The sequence below is a fragment of the Phodopus roborovskii genome, unplaced genomic scaffold (genome assembly GCF_943737965.1).
Source record: "Phodopus roborovskii unplaced genomic scaffold, PHOROB, whole genome shotgun sequence".
Lineage (NCBI taxonomy): Eukaryota > Metazoa > Chordata > Mammalia > Rodentia > Cricetidae > Phodopus > Phodopus roborovskii.
The window spans coordinates 15,406,382-15,426,878 of record NW_026126413.1 but is presented as its reverse complement, the minus strand read 5'-3'; the positions used below and the strand labels follow the sequence as shown (position 1 = coordinate 15,426,878).

The 20,497-nt window shown below is 46.2% G+C and overlaps 1 protein-coding gene across 1 annotated transcript in view; it reads left to right on the top strand.

Moving 5' to 3' along the window:
• The first annotated feature begins 18,760 nt into the window (after positions 1-18,760).
• The window catches only part of Mast4 (microtubule associated serine/threonine kinase family member 4), a 555,461-nt gene continuing 553,724 nt past the window's right edge, over positions 18,761-20,497 (top strand). Inside the window, exon 1 of the mRNA XM_051182862.1 lies at positions 18,761-19,210. Within this exon, the coding sequence (XP_051038819.1) occupies positions 18,854-19,210 (357 nt within the window). The 5' untranslated portion in view covers positions 18,761-18,853. The remainder of the gene's footprint in view (positions 19,211-20,497) is intronic.

Below are 20,497 nucleotides of genomic sequence, written 5' to 3'. Positions count from 1 at the left end.
CAAGTAAGGAGCCCTACTGGGAGATTTTTATCTACCATAGTGACCAGGAAAGGTTTTCGTCTCACAGTCTGGATCAGAAAGGAGATTTTGGTTGGGCCTTACATGATTTAAAACATAACTTAGAATCAGTGGGAATGAAGAGAGTTTTCATCTGTGATTAATCATACCCTGAGGAGAGTTACAACCTAGGTAATTACCAGCTACTTCAATTATTGGCCCCTGCACTTAAAAATTGAAAATTCCCTATAAATTCATCTGAGTCCTTTTCAGTAACCATGGGATGTGCTATATAGAGCTCAAAGTTATGGCATAGACATCACTTTATGGGCATTTTCTAGTTTAATTAAATACTCTCCAAAGTGTGAATTTAAATGACTATTGTCCACTTACTAGACATGCCACATTAATTTGACCAATTTCTAAACTATTTCTGATTTTTATTATAACAAGCTCTATAATGAGCATGTGTAAACATAATTTTAATGACAACATTTTAGTTATTTTTGTGATACACATTGTACTAGAGCCAACCTGGAGAATTTTATTTCAATCATTTATATTTTAATTCATTTTTAAAAATTGATATTATATTGTACATATGGATTGCCACTGAGGCTTTCCACTTAGTAAATTGTAGGCATTATTTCAGGGCATTAAATATTCATTGAAAAATATGATGAGTTTTTTAGTGGCTACAAGATAACTTATTCTTTGAATATGCCATTACTTCTCTCTCTCTCTTCCTCTCTCTCTCTCTCTCTCTCTCTCTCTCTCTCTCTCCTTCTCCGTCATTCTCTTCTTACTGACCATTCCATTTTCTATTCATTTTAGTGTTACAAATATCTTTTGCCACCATAAATATCCTCACACATATATTTCATTTAATTAAGAACACAGAATAGAGCAATGAACTTCTACATTCATCACTCAGCTCCAGCAATTAACACCACCACATGGACAATTTTGTTTGCCTACAGCCTCCACGTCTCCATTCCCTAGAGGGCTATCATGAGACAGAACACCCAGGATGTTTTCATTTCACAAGATGCATGAGGAAAATGGCCGCTTGAAGCAGAGACCATTGTGACCTCTTTACATTGGACACATCTGATATTCAGTAATTTATTAGGACAGTGTTAGAGGATTCACAGGAAGTAGAAAATACTATCGGGAATGGTGGCTTTCAAGTGAATAGTGTGCTTACTTTCATTTCAGTAAATTTAGGTTATACCTGATTGGGAGGAAAAAGTCACCGCTAATGAAAGGCATTTGAGAAGGATGAACTGTTCTGTGCCAGTGAAACAGTCATTCATGACTCTCCAAAAATGATGCCAGAAAGCGCAGAAGATCACTCGAAAGTGTTACTCGCTTAACGTGTAGTCTGTGATTCCCTGTGGCTGTGTGTTGTGCATTTAGTGCCAGAAGCAGGTAGCGGGGGATGGGGTAGCTTAGGAGAAGAGAAAATATTCAATACGATTCTCTAGAAATTCAGTCACAAGTTGGTTTGCAGTGTGGTGTACCACCCAACTGCAGTCTTGTGGGGGACATACAAGCTATCAACACATGCCTTAGAGATCTGAGTATGTCATAGAGGGGTTATCAACACAGACACACAGATACCCCCTCCCCTTCATATAATTTAGCTCAATTAACTCTGCATAGGCTACTGGGCTGGTGAGACGGCATTGTGGGTAAAAGCACTTGTCACCCATCAAGACTGATGATCAGAGTTCATTCCCCAGGATGGAAGATAGAAGAGAATGCTCTCTGCAGGTTGCACTCTGACCTCCATACATGTCATTGTATGCACCCATACACACCCAGAGGCTCACGAACACACAGGCATATAAATACATATAATGTAAAGGAATAAATGTCTGCTTTTTCTTCATCCACACAGCCCAGCTGCTTTACAGCTCTAGCTCTTGTTACTCAGTGGCTGCGTAGCGACTCTTCACAGGGAATCTTCTGAGATTGTGTTCATGTGTATGTATGGGTTTGTGTGTGTGTGTGAATGTGTGTGGGTGTGTGCTCACGAGCGTGTGTGCACGTGCACTTTGCTTTTTCCTTGCCATGCTAGGGATCAAGCCTCACATGATCCACTCCTGAGCTACCCACCCTCCCTCAGTCCTGTTGTTGAGTCCATACATCTGCTTCCTCTTTTCTTTCCCCATTAACTTGAGTCCATTGGCCTCTTAGGAACAGCCAGGTCTCTCTCTCTCTCTCTCTCTCTCTCTCTCTCTCTCTCTCTCTCTCTCTGTTCACATTTATTTCTCAAGCTTTGCTTTCATTTCCAATACTATCTTCTCAAACTTGCTTTACCACCAGGCCCTTTCCTAAGAAATGATGTCTCTTAACAGCCTCCACACCTTTTGTTCTTTGCAGAAGAGCAAACAGAAAGCATGCTGGGAGGGATGCACCTCACCTTTAAATGATTGTCTCCTTCTCAAAGTAGACTGTTAGCCTACTGCTAGGTGAACAATGCTTTCTCTTTTCAGAAAATGATCAGTCCTAACTCGAGAAGGAACCCTTTCTTATGCCTTGCTTTGTTGACCCAGCCCATTTTAGATGTTATTTTACACACGAAAATCAGAGTTTACAACTGACTTCTTTAAGACCCAGGGAGAGTGGCGTTTTCCCAAAGGAAGATGTGAAGTGATGGCAGATGGAGGATGGCTGTCCTCTAATTTTGAGTGAGACATCATCCCCAGGGCTCTTAGGCTACAGCTGCGCAGTTATGGCCTGCTTTTCTCTCAGTTTTTGCTAAGGCTTTTCAAGGGAGATGAAAAGGGAGTAACAATGAACTCTAAAGAGAAGGGAGCTTGAAGAGAACAAAGTTGACAAAGAAGCAGCAACAGGAATTTTCCTTAATGAGGAATAGTCAAAGATGTGTCAAGGGGAGAGTGACCCAGAAACTTGAGCCTTGATCTTGGGATGATAAAGGGCATGTCCATCCAGTTTAAACTCAGGATGAAAACAGGATTACCCTAAACAGTTTAACAACAAAGAGACCTAGAAAGGAGGCCGTGGAGCTATCAACTGACTTCTCTTTCAGTCATACACAACCACACATCTCCTTTTAAACTAGTTTGTGGTTCTGATGAGTACCTACGTTTGGTTATTTTAATGAATAACTTTACCTTCACATAAAGTAGCATCAATATAGGCAAGACACACAAATGTTTTGTTTATCCTCTAATGATACTTGTGAGGCATCATTTCTTAATTAGAAAAATAATAACCACCAATGATATCATGACAGCTAATGCTATTTATAATTTAAATACTATTGGGCTGTGGCGGCACTGGCCTTTAATCCCAGAACTTGAGAGGCAGAAGAAGGTGGATCTCTGTGAGTTTAAGGCCAACCTGGTCTACAGAGCTAGTTCCAGGACAGCCAGGGCTACACAGAGAAACCCTATTTCAATCGCCCCCCCAACCCCGAATTTATTTAAATACTTACAGCCTAAGTTTCAATAAGAGCACAGAGTCCTTGAAGGATTGACCTTCAAAATACAAGTTCATCAAATGACAGTAAATGTCAAGTCAACCAAGACAGACTTCCAAAGGTGTCTTTGTCCTAACAAAACATCAGGAGGGGTTTAGGGAGAGTTCCTGAAAACTTGACTTTGGGTATCAGGTTCTATGCCTGGAACTGATGTAATTTTAGAGAATTTATGTCATGAACACTAAAAGAGGCCCATGTTGAATATGGCCTCCAGGAGGAGATGTCCAGGTTCCTGGGATTCTGTCCACCAAGATAAAAGATAAGGAAAACATCTAAGAAAGCAAGGAAGGTTTAATAGGCAGGTATGAGAAAAAGAACAGCAACAAGTCAGCCTATTCCTATCATCACCAACTAGGTATTGTGGTAGGACCTCTAATGTATACAGTAGATTTGGTGATAACAGAAGTTGTCGCTCAAGGCCTGGAGGAGTGAATTATACCTAGAAGAGTTCAGCCAGAGCTTTGATCTCATGTCAGGACAATATCAGTATCTGGAGAGCCCAGAACATCCACACAAACAGGATGAACAGACTTTGGATTTGGGTTTGCCTGCCCCAACCAGAAATGTGTATCCTTTGAAGTAGAGGAACTGAATTCCATGTACAATGGCAAGTTTTGATCTGTTATCAGAAATGGGACCAGGTTTTTATTTTCAGTCAACAAAAACATTTTCAATGTTCACATCTGAGATCCAGAACTACGAGAAATTCAAATTTGTAACATTAACAACACCTTGCTATAACTTTAGTGAGCACATACTAATTAAAGTTATTTTAAAAATAAGAGCTCAAGATGCCAATAAAGAGATGTTAGAAGCACTTGTCAACATGTCAACAAGCTCTTGGCATTGCTCATCCCTACTCCCACACCGGCCGCCCAACCTGGTTCCTGGAAACCTTAAGAGTTTTATTTCCTCTTTTTTTTCTGGCTCTTCTTCCCATTCGAAGGGCATTCTTACTAGGAACCTGCCTTCCCTGATTTAGTCCTTGGATATTTCAGGCAGATTCATGTGTTTCATTATCACTGAAGTTCTACTGACTTCAGATATAACCATTTAATCTACTTCCATCCAGAACATGGGGCTTACAGAGTCAGCTGTCTCCAGGAGGGTTCTACATGGATGTCCTACAGTCTGTCAATCAGCTCATTTTGCTGTGGCACAGTGCCTGTCACAAAATGAATATTCAGCTTTGTATTAGTATTATGGATGTAATTTGCCTGGGCTTGGTTGTTGCTCATCGATAGCAGGGCTATAAAGATTTTGAGAACCAAGTGTTATGGTTTGAATACAATTTGTTTCCATCAAAACACATGTGCAGGTGTTGGTTCTTAAGGTGACAGTCCTTTGTTTGTTTGTTCTTCTGTCATACAATACCTCCCCACAGCAGCTTTCCCTCCCTCCACTCCTTCTGGTTCCTCCCCCGTGTCCACTGGATCCATCGCTCCCCCATCTCCCTTCAGAAAAGAGCAGGCCTCCCAATGATATCAACTGAACATAGCAGAACAAGATACAGTAACACTAGACACAAACCCTCCTATCCGAGGCTGGACAAGACAACCCGGGAGGAAGAAAATGTCCCAAGAGCAGGCAAAAGAGTCAGAGACACAAGATGACAGTCTTGAGAGGTGTGGTCTTCTGAGAGGTATTTGGATCATGGGAAGAGCTCTTGGAAATGACTGCTTTTCCTATGAGAATGATTTAGCTATGCATAAGTTGGCTCCATTTCTCTCTCCCACAAGTGCCTTCTGTGTTTTTTCATGAGTTGACATAGCACAAGACCCTCACTGGATGAAGCTGCCCACTCTTGAACTTCTCTGCTTTGCTGAAGTGTCACCCACACAAACTCCTTCATAGATTACTCAGTTCCAGTATTCTGCTATGCCAGCAGAAAACCAACTGAGACACGGGGTAGTGTCCTTAAAACCTGGTGCCCTCCCAGCATCCGGCACAGTATCTGGTGCCTACCGGAATATGTGTTTCAGCTGAGGTCTTTTGAAGGAGTGGGACTAGAGAAAAAATTGCTTCGGAATTTAGAGATGTGAGAGACAGTCTCCAATTCAGAAGCCAACACATTTGTGGAGTGCACCTAACAACAAACAACTTTAAAACCTGGTAGCGTTTAAAGCAGTCCTTCCTTTGCCTTGTTTTCTGGAGTCAGGAGTTGAGGGAGGGCTCTGTGTGCTGGTCCTGGAAAACTGATGGGGTCCTTGCCATCTCCATTAGTGGGAACTGGACTTTCCACCAGCTTGCGTGTCTGTGGTCTCTCCTGCATGGCAGGCTCAGAGTATCTGTTCCTTTATGGTGCCTACCTTCCCCTAGCGCAAGCCCTCCAAGAAAAGCAGGTGGAAAGCTACATGGCCATTTCTGGCAGAACATTCGAATTTACATAACAGCCCTTCCGCGGCATTCTGCTGGTAGAAAGGAAATCCCCTGGCCCGCCCAGACTTGAGAAGAGACCTTTCAATGTGAGCCACGTCCAAGAATTGGACAACATGGACTTCGCTTAAGTTCCTTCAGATTTGAGGGCTGTGGATAGCTGTTGAATTTTAAAGGGTAGAGAGATTGACTAAACAGGATTCTGGTTGAATAAACATTTATGGTATATGGGGCTGGAGCAGAATCTGAGTCACAAACAATGAATAATCCGCTTGGCAAGAACATACTATGTTTTGCGGAGGGTGGGCTGGGAAAGCAGCAGGTCATGCATGCTAGGCTAAGTCAGGACTTTGGCCTTGGTGGTAGGGATAGAACTCACTCTCAGCTGTACTGGAGAAGTACCCTGCTGCCAGCACCCCAGCCTAGGGTCTGTCATGCTAGCGGTGGGTAACCCTGACACATACCAGAGGAGCAGGGCCATGGAGTATTTTAGATTAACCTAGCCTGGGGGTTCAGCAGAAACTGGACAGGTTAGACTGTATGCAAAGAACTCACTGATGAGGCCGCTACAGTGATCATGGAGAAGCTGGGGCCCTGCCTGAGTCAAAGGGGTGGATTTGAAATCAAAAAAGAAGGAATGGGAAGATTCTGTGGGAAAAAAAATCATATCAAAACTGGGGAGCTCTTACTGACTGGATGGCGGTACTTGCAGGCTGGGAGGCGGTGGTTCTTGTTCAAAGGAGTGGCTGGGGCGGGTGACTGGAGGTTGGAGGGGGAGGTTGGAGGGGGCAGCTGGAGGGGGTGACTGGGGCGTGGCTGGAGGGGGCAGCTGGAGGGGGTGACTGGAGGAGGTGACTGGGGCGTGGTTGGAGGGGGCAGCTGGAGGGGGTGACTGGAGGAGGTGACTGGGGCGTGGCTGGAGGGGGCAGCTGGAGGAGGTGACTGGGGCGTGGCTGGAGGGGGCAGCTGGAGGAGGTGACTGGGGCGTGGCTGGAGGGGGCTCTTGCATTCTGGAGAGTCTTCTGCTTTCTCAGGGCAGCACCAAGCTCTGCATTCCCATAGGGATCCGAATAATCCTTCATCTAGGGAGGGAGCTGCTGTGCCTACCTTAGGCATCTGATTGAATAGGGACAGTTCATCTTCATTTAAGCAATATACTGTGTAAGTTTGTGTTTAAAATTCAGAATCCAGGAGTTGGGATATGACATCAACCTATTTTCCCAGTTCTCCCTTGTCTCTCCTTCCTTCCTACTACCTGCTTCATACATATCATGTGTCTGACCAATATATTTGCTATCACCATACTTATATATTTCTCTATGGTTTTCTTTATGAAAAAAAACCACTTAAGAAAAAAAAATATAACAGTAACATGGAGAACACTTCCTATTCTCTCCTTTGCCTTGTTCAAGATGCTTTGGTTTGGCCTCTTGGTCATCCACGTTTCCATGAGTCCGAGCGGGCAGAACTATGGAAATCACTCTCTGCTTTTATTTATGGTCCGTTCCACTGCTTTGAAATTAAGTTGACATCCAGTGTTAGTAGATATTCATTACCTTTCTAAAATGCCATTTAGAAAACTGATTGCTTGGGGACTAGATGGCAAAGAAGGGGACATTTTACACTCGGAGGATCGACTCTGTTAATGAAGCGGTAGGCTGGGAAGTTCTCCTAGGTAGGCTTTTATGGTGCAGCCTACTTTGACCAGTGAGTGCGGCTGGTCCTGCTGGGCTTCTCTGCATCCTTCTATTTTAAAACAATCTTAATCTTGTTTTAGAGTAAATCTTTTGTGTTCTGTAAAGTACTACCCATACTGACAACTAGACATAAATAATGAGCCCCATCTAAAACATTTCAGCAAGGTAAAAACAACTTGAGGGGTTTGTTTATGCTAGAATTAAAAAAAAAAAAAGAAAGAAACTGTGACAGATGAGAAGAAACCATGCAGCAGGAGTGGAGAAAAGAGAAGCAAGCCTTGCTTCATAAAGAATATCCCACATACAGACGCCTGTAAGGCTCCGAAATCACTCAGTCCTGGAAGTTGTGAACCAAGACTTCTCCAAAGTGCTTTTCTTTCCCCCAAAGAAGTCATAACAGGAATATATATAGATCTATAATGCCTTTCTGTTGGGGAAATGAAAGTACTTTCAAAACAATCTCATAACACTCTGATGGAGGAAATGATGGCAGGTTTTGTATTACCCCATCACGCAGGTGATGGAGGCCCTGATAAATGGAGTTGGTGGCAAAGTCACAAATAGATGCCAGGCTTTCTGATGTACAGCTAGGACTTCAGTAGTTAAATGAAAAATATGTTCCCTGTTTGCTCAGCCCTTCCTCATCTGTCAGAACGAACCTTCTTCCACTTCAGGATTAACCCCCACCCATTCCCGCACGAGGAATGGAGATCCTACCCTAAATTTTACATTTGCAAAAAACATCACAAATAATTTACTTGGACAGTTAAACTCAGACATGCACGGAGTAATGTGTTGACTGCCAGGACCTGGGAGGAGAGGGAGAGTTGCTTTTCGGTGAACATAAAGTTTGAGTTACAGAAAATGGAAGAAGTCTAGAGAGCTGCTCTACGACACCATGCCCTTAGTACCAGAAATATACACAACACGTACTTTTTTGTTGCTGGAACTCACGTTGTTTGTTATGCAGCTGCTTTTTTGGCACAATGAAAGGATTTGATTTGGACTGTACCATACCCCTGGCCACTGCTTTGTGATCTCCAAGTGACCTGCTACAACTTTGGGAAACACAGTGGTTCATCAAAATTGGGGATCATATGTCTCTTTTAAGACCTGATAGTTATAAATCATCTTCCCAAAGCTTTTTCATGCTCACTAATGCTATTACCATCTCAACAACTCAGTGGTTTTGTTTTGCTTTTGCTTAAAAACTCAATATATTTAGGAAGACTATTGATTGACATCACACTTATATTAAATCCTAACCCTACCTAACTGTGTGACTTTGAAAAACAAAACAAACAAACAAAAAAACTATATAATTTCTCAGCCCAGGTTTCTTTCTCTGTAAAACGAGAACTATATCCTTGAATTGGGGTTATCAAGGAGACTGAACATATAATGTACACAGAACCTCTTAGCTCAGAGCCTAGAGTGGAGATTATGTTCAGGATATGGCCACTCTTTTCCTGCATAAGATATTTACTGACCTGCTGGCAGTAGCCCTCCTGGATCTGATGCTCAGGTCCACATCCACCTGCTGGCTAAAGACACACTGCCAGGACCTCACTGGTGAGATGGATCAAGGACTGGCGCTCTACAAAGTCTAAATTCTCCTGGTTCTTCCTGTTAGCCAAATCTTTCGACACTCTTGCATCGTGATGGCCCCCCACGGTGTGAATCTGTCTTCCCAAGATAGAATGTGAAACCCCCACATTTCTCAGTTTCCTTTGCCTCTGGGATAGTCATCTGACTCAGTGCTGCTAATCAGATGCACATGCTGGGACGGGGCTAGGAGCTAGAGCAGCGATAGCGAGCAGAGGCAGAAGAGGCGCACAGTGTCCATTCTGCAAGGGTAGATGGCGGAGGGGCATCATGGTTCTGGAGTCATCAAGGGCAGCTTCTCCCGGTTTTGCCTGCCCTGCACTGAGGTTCTGGGGCCTGTTTCTGCAAACTTACTCCATAGCCCCGGTCCTTGCTTCTTCCTGAGCCCCCAACTTCCATGATGCTAAATATCCTAGCATTTCATTCTTTCCTCTTACCTGCCACAGGCCCTTGCATGGATTTTATGATGAGCTAAGTGTAAACAAACAAACAACCACTGTAATATTCCCATAGCTGGGTGGATTTTACACGAGACCCAGATTTTATACAAATAAAGGGCATAACCCTGTTTATTACAGGTCAATGTTAGTGGTTTCTTGTTTCCCAGTGGGGAGTTCTTACAGCCTTAATCTCAAGAGCTCCTCAAGGATTCCACTCTATTCTCAACCACCTGCAAGCCACACTTAGAAGGATGTTTAGGAGACAAATAGTGTCCCCAAAAGGGCCTTGACACCTTTTGCTCATGTTATCCCTCCTCCCTCTCTTCAACTGGACTCTGGGAGATCAGTCCAGTGCTTAACCGTGGATCTCCGCCTCTGCTTCCATCAGTTGCTGGATGAAGATTCTATGATGGTAATGCAGGTAGTCATCAATCTGATTACAGTTTGGGGAAGGCCAGTTCAGGCACCCTCTCCACTGATGCTTAGGGTCTTAGCTAGGGTCATTGTTGTGGATTCCTGGGAATTTCCCTAGTGCCAGGTTTCACATTAGCCCCCAAATGACTCCCTTTATCGAGATATCTCTTTCCTTGCTCTCCCAGTCCTCCTAACTAACACCCACATTCAGAGAATCTGAATCAGTCATATGCTGGTTTCCCAGCTATCAGACTGGATTCCATGAGCTCCCCCTCCCCTTGTCCTGGTCAGCTGTTTCTGTGGGTTTCTCCAGCCTGGTCTTGACTCCTTTGCTCAACACTCCTCCCTCTCTGAAACTGGATTTCAGGAGTTGGCTCAGTGTTTAGCTGTAGGAGTCTAAAGCTGCTTCCATCATCTCCTGGATGAAGGCTCTAGGATGGCATATAAGGTAGTCATCAATCTCATTATTTGGGAAGGACATTTAAGGTAGCCTCTACACTATTGCTTAGATTGTTAGGTGGGGTCATCCTTGTAAATCTCTGGACATTTCCCTAGTGACAGATTTCTCTTTAAACCTATAATGGCTCCCACTTATGGTATCTCTTTTCTCGCCCTCCTCTATTCTTCCCCTGACTCAATCTTCCCGTTCCCTCATGTCCTCCTCTCCCCTCCTCTTTGTCCTAACTCCCTCTCCCCTCCACCAATGCTCCCAATTAGCTCAGGAGATCTTGTCCCTTTCCCCTTCTTTGGGGGACCATGTGTGTCTCTCTTAGGGTCCTCCTTGTTTTCTAGCTTCTCTGGTGGTGTGGATTGTAGGCTGGTGATCCTTTGCTCTGACTAAAATCCATATGTGAGTGAGTACATACTTGTTTGTCTTTTTTTGATGGGGTTACCTCACTCAGGATGGTTTCTTCTAGTTCCATCCATTTTCCTGCAAATTTCAAGATTCTATACCCACCCCCCTTGCTGAGTAGTACTCTGTGGTGTAAATGTACCACATTTTCTCCATCCATTCTTCAGTTGAGGGGCATTTATGTTGCTTCTGGGTTCTAGGTATTACAAACAGTGCTGCTATGAACATAGTTGAATAGACATCCTTGTTGCATGAATGTGCATCTTTGCATCTTTGGGTATAAGTCTTGTGGTAAACTGATTCCCATTTTCCAAAGTGGCTGTACGAGTCTATACTCCCACCAGCAGTGGAGGAGTGTTCCCCTTTCTCCACATCCTCTCCAACATAAGCTGTCATTGGTGTTTCTCATTTTAGCCATTCTGACAGGAGTAAGATGTTATCTCAGAGTTGTTTTTATTTGCATTTTTCTAATGGCTAACGATGCTAAGCACTTTAAGTATCTTTCAGCCATTTTAGATTCCTCCATTGCAAATTCTCTATTTAGTTCTGTACCCCCACTTTTTAATTGAATTACTTGTTTTGGTAACTAGCTTCTTGAGTTCTTTGTATATTTTGGAAAGCAGCCCTCTGTCAGATGTGGGGTTGGTGAATATCTTTTCCCATTCTGTGGGCTGCCATTTTGTCTTGTTGACTGTGTCTTTTGCCTTACTGAAGCTTTTCAATATCAGGAGGTCTCATTTATTAATTGTTGATGTCAGTGTCTGTGCTCCTGAAAACTTTCTTTCTTTAGAATTGTTTTTGCTCAGATATTTGTCACAGCAATAAAAATTCACAGTAATGGCCACGGCCCAGTTCCAAAGGCATCTGCCATTATGTTCATGTTCCAAGGGTGTGTTTCCCATGGCACCTACCATGCACATTTTCCTGCACAGATGTTGGCCAGTATCATTGATACTGCTTCTTTCATAATTATCCCTTCCACAAGAAAGCCTCCTAGTGAGGACAAGACAGGAAAATGCCACTGAAAGGTAAGCATGGGCTACAGAAGGACTTTCGCTTTGACTTAACATATTTTCAACTAATTTTACACTTAAAAAAAAAAAACTTCTAAAATACTTGGAGTTTCTAATACCCCTAACCCTGCTTCCTCTAAGGACATAATTATAACCACAGGTATCAAGAATATGAAATTAAAAGTGTTCCAGTATTGTTTACTCAAACGTGTATTTGATTAAACCTTCACCACTAAGCCATTTTTTATTGTTCCAGGGTTCCCTGTTTCTTTGTAGCTTCTGGGTTGGCGTGACGGTCCCTCATACTCTTCTTCCCGTCTGTGATCTGGGCACTTTTGAAATAGTTCTCTCTGATGCCCTCACTTTGGTTTGCCACGTGTTTTCATGCTGCAGTGAGGCTGTGTATATCTGTTATGTGCACTAGAGAGATGATGTTGTCTATCCTAGTGGTGGGCTTGGGATGTTTACGTGTTTTTTGATTAGTGACACCCATTTACATGGGTTAAGCTGGTGTCTGCTGGCTTTGTCCACTGTGAAGTCACTACCCTTCATTTCGCAATGGCGACCGTCTCACTGCAGAATGTCGGCTCTATGAGGGTCCTACTGTCCTCACAGGACAGTTGGATGCGTTTTTGTTATTTTGATCTTGCCATACCCTCACATCATTGCTGTATCCCTCCTGTCCCTCTCAGTGCCCTTTCCCCCAGTAAAATTTATTATTGGAATTGTTTTAAGACGTTTCTGTTTCTCTAAATACATATATAAAAAAAGCCCCCACAGGTATCCTGTATCTTAGGCTGACCTTGAACTTACTACATAACTAAGGGCATCTTTGAAGTATAAATTTTCCTGCTCCGACTTCCTGAGTACTTGGATTACAGGCATATACCACAGGGCTGGGGATCAAATATAGAGTCTGATACACACTTGGGTAAAGACTGAGGTAGGCCCAAGCTCAGACAGGCGTGAAGCTTGGACTATCTGAGGGGCCCCTGGCAGTAGGACCACGATACAAACCTGGTACATGAACTCGCTTGTTAGAGCCCATTCCTATGGTGGGATGCCAGGACACATGGGAGAGGGGCCTGGCCCTGCCCCCAACCTATTGTGCCAGACTATGCTGACTCCTCATGGGAGCCCTGGCCCATGAGGAGGTGTGGACTGGAGGTGGGGTAGAGGGAGGTGAGAGGGTGTGAGAACTGTAGTTGGAATGCAAACTGAAATAAAAAAAATAGAAACAAGGAAGAGTTCTAATATCTCACGCATCCAGTCCATTGTGGTTAATTAAGTATTTATGACTTTGGGCTCGGTGGATATTTGTTTTATCCTGTGATTTAAAACCCAAAAGCATCATTGTTTGGGCCTCAGTTCTTCCAGGCTTGGTATCTGCTGCCCTCTGATGCCATCTTTCTTCGGGCAGTTCTTGAGTTTGGACACCAAGAGTTGTTTCAAGCTCACCTTTTTATTTCCATCACCTCAGCCCTGAAAGCCAATCACTTCCCATTTAGGGAACTTGTAAATTCTGAAGTCATATCCCAAGCCAACTAAGCATCTCTGGGGTTGGCCCTCAGCATCAGGATTTGGTAAAGGTCCCAGGTGAGTCTAATGTGCAGTTGTAGCGAGAACCAGTGGACCTGAGCAGTGTTTCTTTAACTTTCTTGTGTCTTTGAGACCTTTGGGAAGCTTGTCTGTTTCTGCAGATTTGGGCAAGAGACTAGATTCTGCTTCTCTGTCATGGTTGTTTGGCAGACTACCCTCTCTGAAAGCAAAGAGGGCTAGATAACATACCCTCCAGTAGCAAGCACCTTAACAATCACTGGTGGATTTGCAAATGCCTTGTGGTTTTGAGGAAGCAAGTATTGGCTATGTTATTGCTTCTGTCATCTCTTTTCCAACTAGCTGGAGTCCGTGGCAGAAGGGTCTTCTTGCTCCGCAGGGCGGGCAAAGTCAAGGAGCTTGATCTAAGAAGCTAAAATGGAAAATAGCAATGTTTGAAAGCAAGCCACCACATTGAGCAAAAAGGAGTGGCTATAGGTTTTTGTTTGTTTGTTTGTTTCTGTTTTTCTTGTCTTCTGTTGCCTCAATAGGCAAAGGATCCTGGCTACATCTTTTTAAAGCATAGCTAGTGGTAATAAAAGACCATTATCATGCTAAAAGCAAAAACCCCAGATGTGACCCTTCATCTCAGAAAAAATCTGATACAAAAGGTAGACTCTTCTGTGGGAAGTAGGTCATTATGTTGGACTTTGTTTGAGCAGAAGCCTCTAGGGATGCTGTCTTTGACCTTTTACTTTTTATTTTTTTTTCTTCTTCCCTGCATTAGCTCAGTTTCCCCAGCTGTTTTTAGCATGTGCATATTCCAGCCCAACTGCTGGTCTCCAGGAGAGTCACACAAGGTGCAGAGAGACCCAACTGCAGTTAGTCACGGTTATCTGGCTTCCTAGGAGCCTGCAGTTTGAAGCAATGAAGGTCACCTGTAGCGTTCCTTCAGGCTTTCAGTTACCCAATGTTTATTCACTATGAAGATGCAGAATCCCTCATCTTTGGGTGGGAATAAGCATTACTGATCCCCTGGTGATCTTTGGCGCGCGCGCACACGCGCGCGCGCACACACACACACACACACACACACACACACACACACACACTGCCTCTAACACACATCTAAATGCAATAGATAAGATTACAGGCAGTTGGTTCATCAAAGGCATGTTTTCATTAGCTAACACAGCTGGGGTTCCCACCCTCCTTGCCTTCTAGGCCAGTGACCCTGGTGGCTATAATACATGTTATTCTTCCTCCCAGGCTTTATCCACCAAGATTTAGAAAATCTTTGACTTGCCTTCTGGAACTTCGTATGGTAACCCTTCCTTCCCAGCTTCAGACACAAAATAAAGGAGATGAGGAGACGAGGGCTCCTCCACCCGCCAGGGGTAGTTACAAAGAAACTGACCTATTTGTAACATGCAGCTCTCAGGTATCCCTCAAAGAAGCCTCAACAGACACCTTCCGGTTAGTGCTCGCTCTGTTTCAGAACTGCACATTCTTGGTCCCGATGGAAGAGGCAAAGCCGAGCATCAACAGCAGCATGTATAAAACGAACCCAGCAAAGGTTGCTAATCCATCACCTTTCATAAGGCAAGCCCATACTTAGCAGTTTCAGTGCATTAAGTAGTCAGGAACATATTAACTGTGATTTTGGAAGAAAAAAAGGCTCACTCTGAGTTTATGATGATCTCATTTTATAGAAGAAAGGAAAAGAACTGATTCCTGTTTTTATTGAGCCCTAAACCTAACGCTTGGAAGAAAGGCCACAGTGCTGGGAATCGACGAAGCGCGTGATGCCTGGTACTAGAACATTACTCATCTGTCAGTCAGAGTCCACATTCTCACCTGGCCCTGCCCATGCAGCGGAGATAGGCGGAGACTGTACAGGTCCAGCGGCCAGGGCTTGAGTGCATGACACAGAAATCTGAGGCAAGTCCTCGGCCCCAACAAAGGACACACAGCTGGCATGCTGCTGGCTGCCCTGGAACCCTCTCTTGTGGCTGCTGTTTCTCCACCTGAAGATGTGTTATTGCCTCACAGAAGTCATAACTATGTCTTTAATTCCCCCTCCAACCACCCGGGACTTATAACTGCAAGAAAAATGCAGAGGTGGGGGTTGGGGACACTGCTGTCCCTCTCATATCAGACCTCAAAGTCTCCAACACATTGGGGGCATTCTTGAAACGCTCTCTTGCAGGAGACACTCGGGAACACAGGAGAAAGGATTTGTGCTTTAGTAAGATAGGAGGGCTGACTTCCAAGATCTAGATGTGTAAACTGACTTGGGCCCAGTGGTTTAGCCAATCCCAGATGTGCCTGTGTGTCTACTTGGGGTCATTTCAGGGGACTATCCTGATTTTCTGGTCATCTTCTATTTCTAGCCAGCCTTGCTTTGAGTTTCTCTGTTCTGGTCTGGAAGCTCTTAGCCTCGACTACAGTCATTGTTCTTCTCAGGCAGATCCTGTCAAGTGTGGTGACCAAGCATACTCAGAAACCACAAGTTTGAAAGGACAGTGTGAAACCCACATAGTCAACCTCAGCTAGCATGTTTATTAAAAAAATAAAATAAAAACTTCAGGCTGTATTGTTTACAAGAAAGGACCAAATCATGAACTGCTACTTGCATCTGTGTGTGTATGTATGTACTGTGACTCGCCATGTAAAATGTATTTCTTATTCAGGGTCAGCGTTTCAAATTTCTAATACATACTATTTAGTTCTTGACTTTGAATAGCGCAGGTTCAGAGCATGAACACTGTGCGATCTTGACTCTTGGCTCTAACTCTTGCTAGCTGTGTGACATTAGGCAAACTGCTCAACTTCTCTGTTTTAGATTCCAGTATTTCACATATGTGAAAGATCAAAAAATTGTAGATACCTTACTGGATCAACGTGAGAATTATAACAGCTTTTCTACAGTGCTTAAAACCTTGCCTGGTACAGTGTCTTATGAATGTTTGTGGGCAAAAAATAAATAAATGTGACCAAAGGGATTTTTTTTTTGCATAATGAACCAAGGCGACAGTGTTCCTTTTCTATGGCTATTTATATCTAGTATGTACATATGTGCATCCTGGATTTAAAAACTGTCTGTTCTGAGTGGCATTTCCCCAAGCAGACCTCAGGGTACCAACCATGGCACCACTCCTCAGTTGCTGTGTGACCTTTGACCAGCTCTTTGGCCCTGTCTCCATCCCTGCAATGTTACCAACAGAATGTGTCCCATCGGTGTCTGCAGGACTCCACCAGGCCTTTCCCGGGAAAAGCTCTGCCTCTAGGAACTAACTGCTGCTTTTGCTGTTAGTATCCAAATCATGTCCTTGCCGCACCCTTCCCGGGAACTGAGAGGCAATCCCTCCTCTTTGATGTGAATGGCTCGCTTAAATCTTTATTTCAGTCCCCTGTGCTGAATCAACCACATAGGGGCTCAGATAAAGGCCATACTCTAAGGAGGGAAGTCATTGTGAGGCCCAGGGGGTCGGTTCAGGCCGCTGCACTGTGCACTCTTCAGCCTCTCCATCACCACTTAGCTAAGTCTCTTGAATGTCCTTTTACCTCAGCACGTTTTCCCATCCACTTGGATCATTCTCAAGTGTCACAATGCGACTCTGACAGCCATCTGCAGCCAGAGGGTCAAATCCCTACTGTTTCCCCGTCAGAGGCAGTACCAAAGTGTTCAGGACAAAGCCGCCTGTCCAGACTAGATAGGCACCCCGGCCCTTCATTATCACTTGTAAATACTTCCGTAGCAAAAAAGGGGCCCATTAGCCAACGGGGGCTTTCAACCACAGTCCTTTTCTTAAGGACCCTTGGCAAACCTGTTGTGACAAAAATGTAAAATTCTGGAGGACTCCTGGGCTTGAGGATCTGCAATGGCTTCGCTGTAATTCTCCTCTTCTCCCACAGCACACTGTAGCACTTACCAGAGCTTTTAAACATGAATAATGGGGCGATATTATGCAGTATCAATCTCTCCCCCGACCACAAGCTCCTCAAGGGCAGGGGACCTGCCGTATTCATCTTTGTATCCCCTGCAACCAACTGGCACACATCTCAATCAACGTCTTCGAAATGGAAGCTGGCGGAATTTATACCCCAGGTCACAGTGTGGAGCTCAGATGGCTCTGGAGCTGAAGGCAAGTAGGAATCATTTATTTCTCACTGCCTAACTCCGTACTGGCTTCCTAGGGATTCAAGACACCGCAAAGGTTAAGGTGTGGTGGTGCCTTCGGTGGAAGATCTTTCTCCTTGTTCGTAGATGGCAGGAGAATGAAGCCAGGTCTGGAATGTAGTGGCTTTGCTATACAGGGCTAGAAAAAGCCGGTCAAAAGGAATGTGTCCTTTACCCAGCGCCAGAACTGCAGACAGCTGCTAGGACCCTTCTTACCAAGCTTGGCCCTAAACACCAGGCATCCGCTGTTTTCTTGCTTTGCTACAGGCGCGTGTCTTTGACTTAACTTTAGTTTCTAAGCAGAAACACAGAAAATCATCTTTGGAGACCGTGGCTTGTGTTCCAGTCAAGCACTCTGCTGACTATTTTGCTCTAATCTCATTGCCAGACACCATCGCCTTCGGTTCCCCTTTACAGTCTAGGAAACCGAGGTCCAAGAAGTTTAACGGGGGGGTGGGGTGGGGTTGGAGATCAGCTCGGTTCGGATACCCTCGCTCCATCACGGACTTCACTCTCTGCACACTGATGGGAGCGTGAGCGCGCGCGTGACTGGCCGTGCGATTCCGTTTCTTGGCGAAGCCTCCTCCGGCTCAGTTTCCCCCGATTCCACTTTTTGGAGACAAAGTCCGGTTCTCCAAGGTTTGACCTCACTCGGCCATCTCCCTCCCGCATCCCAAGGACTGACAGCCACTCCCCCGCCCATTCGGAGTCCCAGCCCGGGTTGAGCCTGCGGGCTCGGAGCTCACCCCACCGGGTCCCGCGCCGTGGGGCCGCCCCGCGCACCCAGAGCTCCGGTGGGATCGGGTGGCCCGCGCCTGGCCCCACCTCCGCTACCTGACGCCCGCGCGGCCAGCGGCTCCGTAGCCTCCGCCCACCGGCGCGCCTGCGCTGCCATTGGCTCCGCGGGCTGCCCGTCTCCTCCGCTCCGTCCCGGAGGCAGGTTTAGCTGGAGAAGCCGCAGTCCCGGCGGCTCGGGCGCATCGCCGAGCGCCGATCGCGGCGGGCATGGCCCTGCGCGCGGGACTCCCTGGCAGCAGCCGAGCCACGGTGGCCGTGAACTTGGCGACGCGCTCCTGCGGCCCGACCTCGGTCATGTAGTCGCCGGCGGCGCTCCCCGCTGCCCGGGAGCCGCAGCGTGATCCAGACGCAGCCGAGCAGCCCGGGCTTCTCCCGGAGGCGCCGAGCGACCCGCCACCCATCGGGCGGCACTTTTGGGCTGGAGACAGACATGGGGGAGAAAGTTTCTGAGGCGCCCGAGCCGGTGCCCCGCAGCTGCAGCGGCCACGGCGCCCGGACCCTAGTCCCTCCGGCGGCAGCCGTGTCCTCGGAGGGCGCTTCCTCGGCGGAGTCGTCCTCGGGCTCGGAAACTCTGTCGGAGGAAGGGGAGCCCGGCCGCTTCTCCTGCAGGTCTCAGCCGCCGCGGCCGCCGGGCGGCGCCCTGGGAACTCGGCTGCCCGCCGCGTGGGCGCCCGCGCGCGTGGCGCTGGAGCGAGGAGTTCCTGCCCTGCCGCTGCCGCCCCCCGGAGGAGCGGTACTGCCGGTACCGAGGGTCAGCAGCGCATCCCAGGAGGAGCAGGACGAGGAGGTGGGCCCGCCTGTCCCATGCCGAACCCTCTAGGTTCCCGTTGCAGGGACACCTCGGATCCCGTTGCGTGCGCGCGGGTGTCTTGGAGAGGGGAGGGAAGTAAAGGCGATCTGCCACCATTCTCGGATAGTGACGGTCAGGAGATTTTGGGTCCTTGACTTCTTGTAGACACACATGTGGTGCGGGCTAGCCGCGCGATACAGTGGTTGTCCCCGTGCGCTCTTCTACATGGGCTACCTGATGGTGTGCTTTGGAAATGTCATAGAGTCAATCCCTTCCTATTTGTATCTGCTTGGGCTGTCAGCGTCAGGATGATCTGAAAGCGTGGCTTGTCCCCACAACTCAGATCCGATTCCTAGAAGTGGGAGTCACTAACTACTGAAGTCTTGGGTGGAACGGGAGACCCGAGCGTAGGACGCGGGTGGCAGTGAGGCTGCGGATTGCACTTTTGGGGTGTCAGAGACTAGGGTTACCTGGGGCTGCCTGTAGATGGCTTTGGAGGATCCATCCTGGGGCAGAGGAAGATTCCCTACATTAAGCGCTGTCACCATACCGGGAAGTATACATCTTACTTTCCCCCAGAAGACTTTGTCCAACATAATTTCCTGGAAGGTTGTGCACCCAAAACTTGTGGTTTGTTTCCTGACACACTGAGTTTCATGATCCTCTAGGTTGCTTTTCCCTTTTTCCTACATGCTTTGGAAGACAGGGAAAGAAGATTGTTCACGTCTTAAAGATAGTTTGCTTTGTACAGGGCCATAAATAAAACATAACCTTAGCATAGTCTCCTAGTGAAATTAATTCCACTGTGCCAGACTGGTATTTTTCTCTGCTGGTGTTAGCACTAGGAAACAATTGCCTTTGTCCCTAGAAGTAAACAGAGCCCAGGGTCCTGGTACTAGCCCCCTGGGTGCCCAGCCTGGAAGCAGGGGCCTGAGCTGGCACAAGGCTAGCAGATGCAAGTCCCAGCCTGGCAGAGATGGAAGGAGCTTGGGCTGGGGGTTGGCTAGTACTTCGGTGGTAACCATGACCCATTCCGGGATGCCTGTGGGATCGCACAGATCTTAGGCAGGTGTCTGGAGATCTGCTTTCTAGAACTCTTCTGCTCCTTAGTTGTGAGATCTGGACGAATTTCATTCATTACAAGTTCAGTCCTGTAGTCAAAAGTGGAGAATTTCAAGGCATAGTTCACTCCAGCACAAATGCTGTTTCCGACCTGGAATTTTGGATAGCTCTAAATTCTAGATTGCACTTAGTCATTCCAGAAGTTTGCTGAGTGACACACCC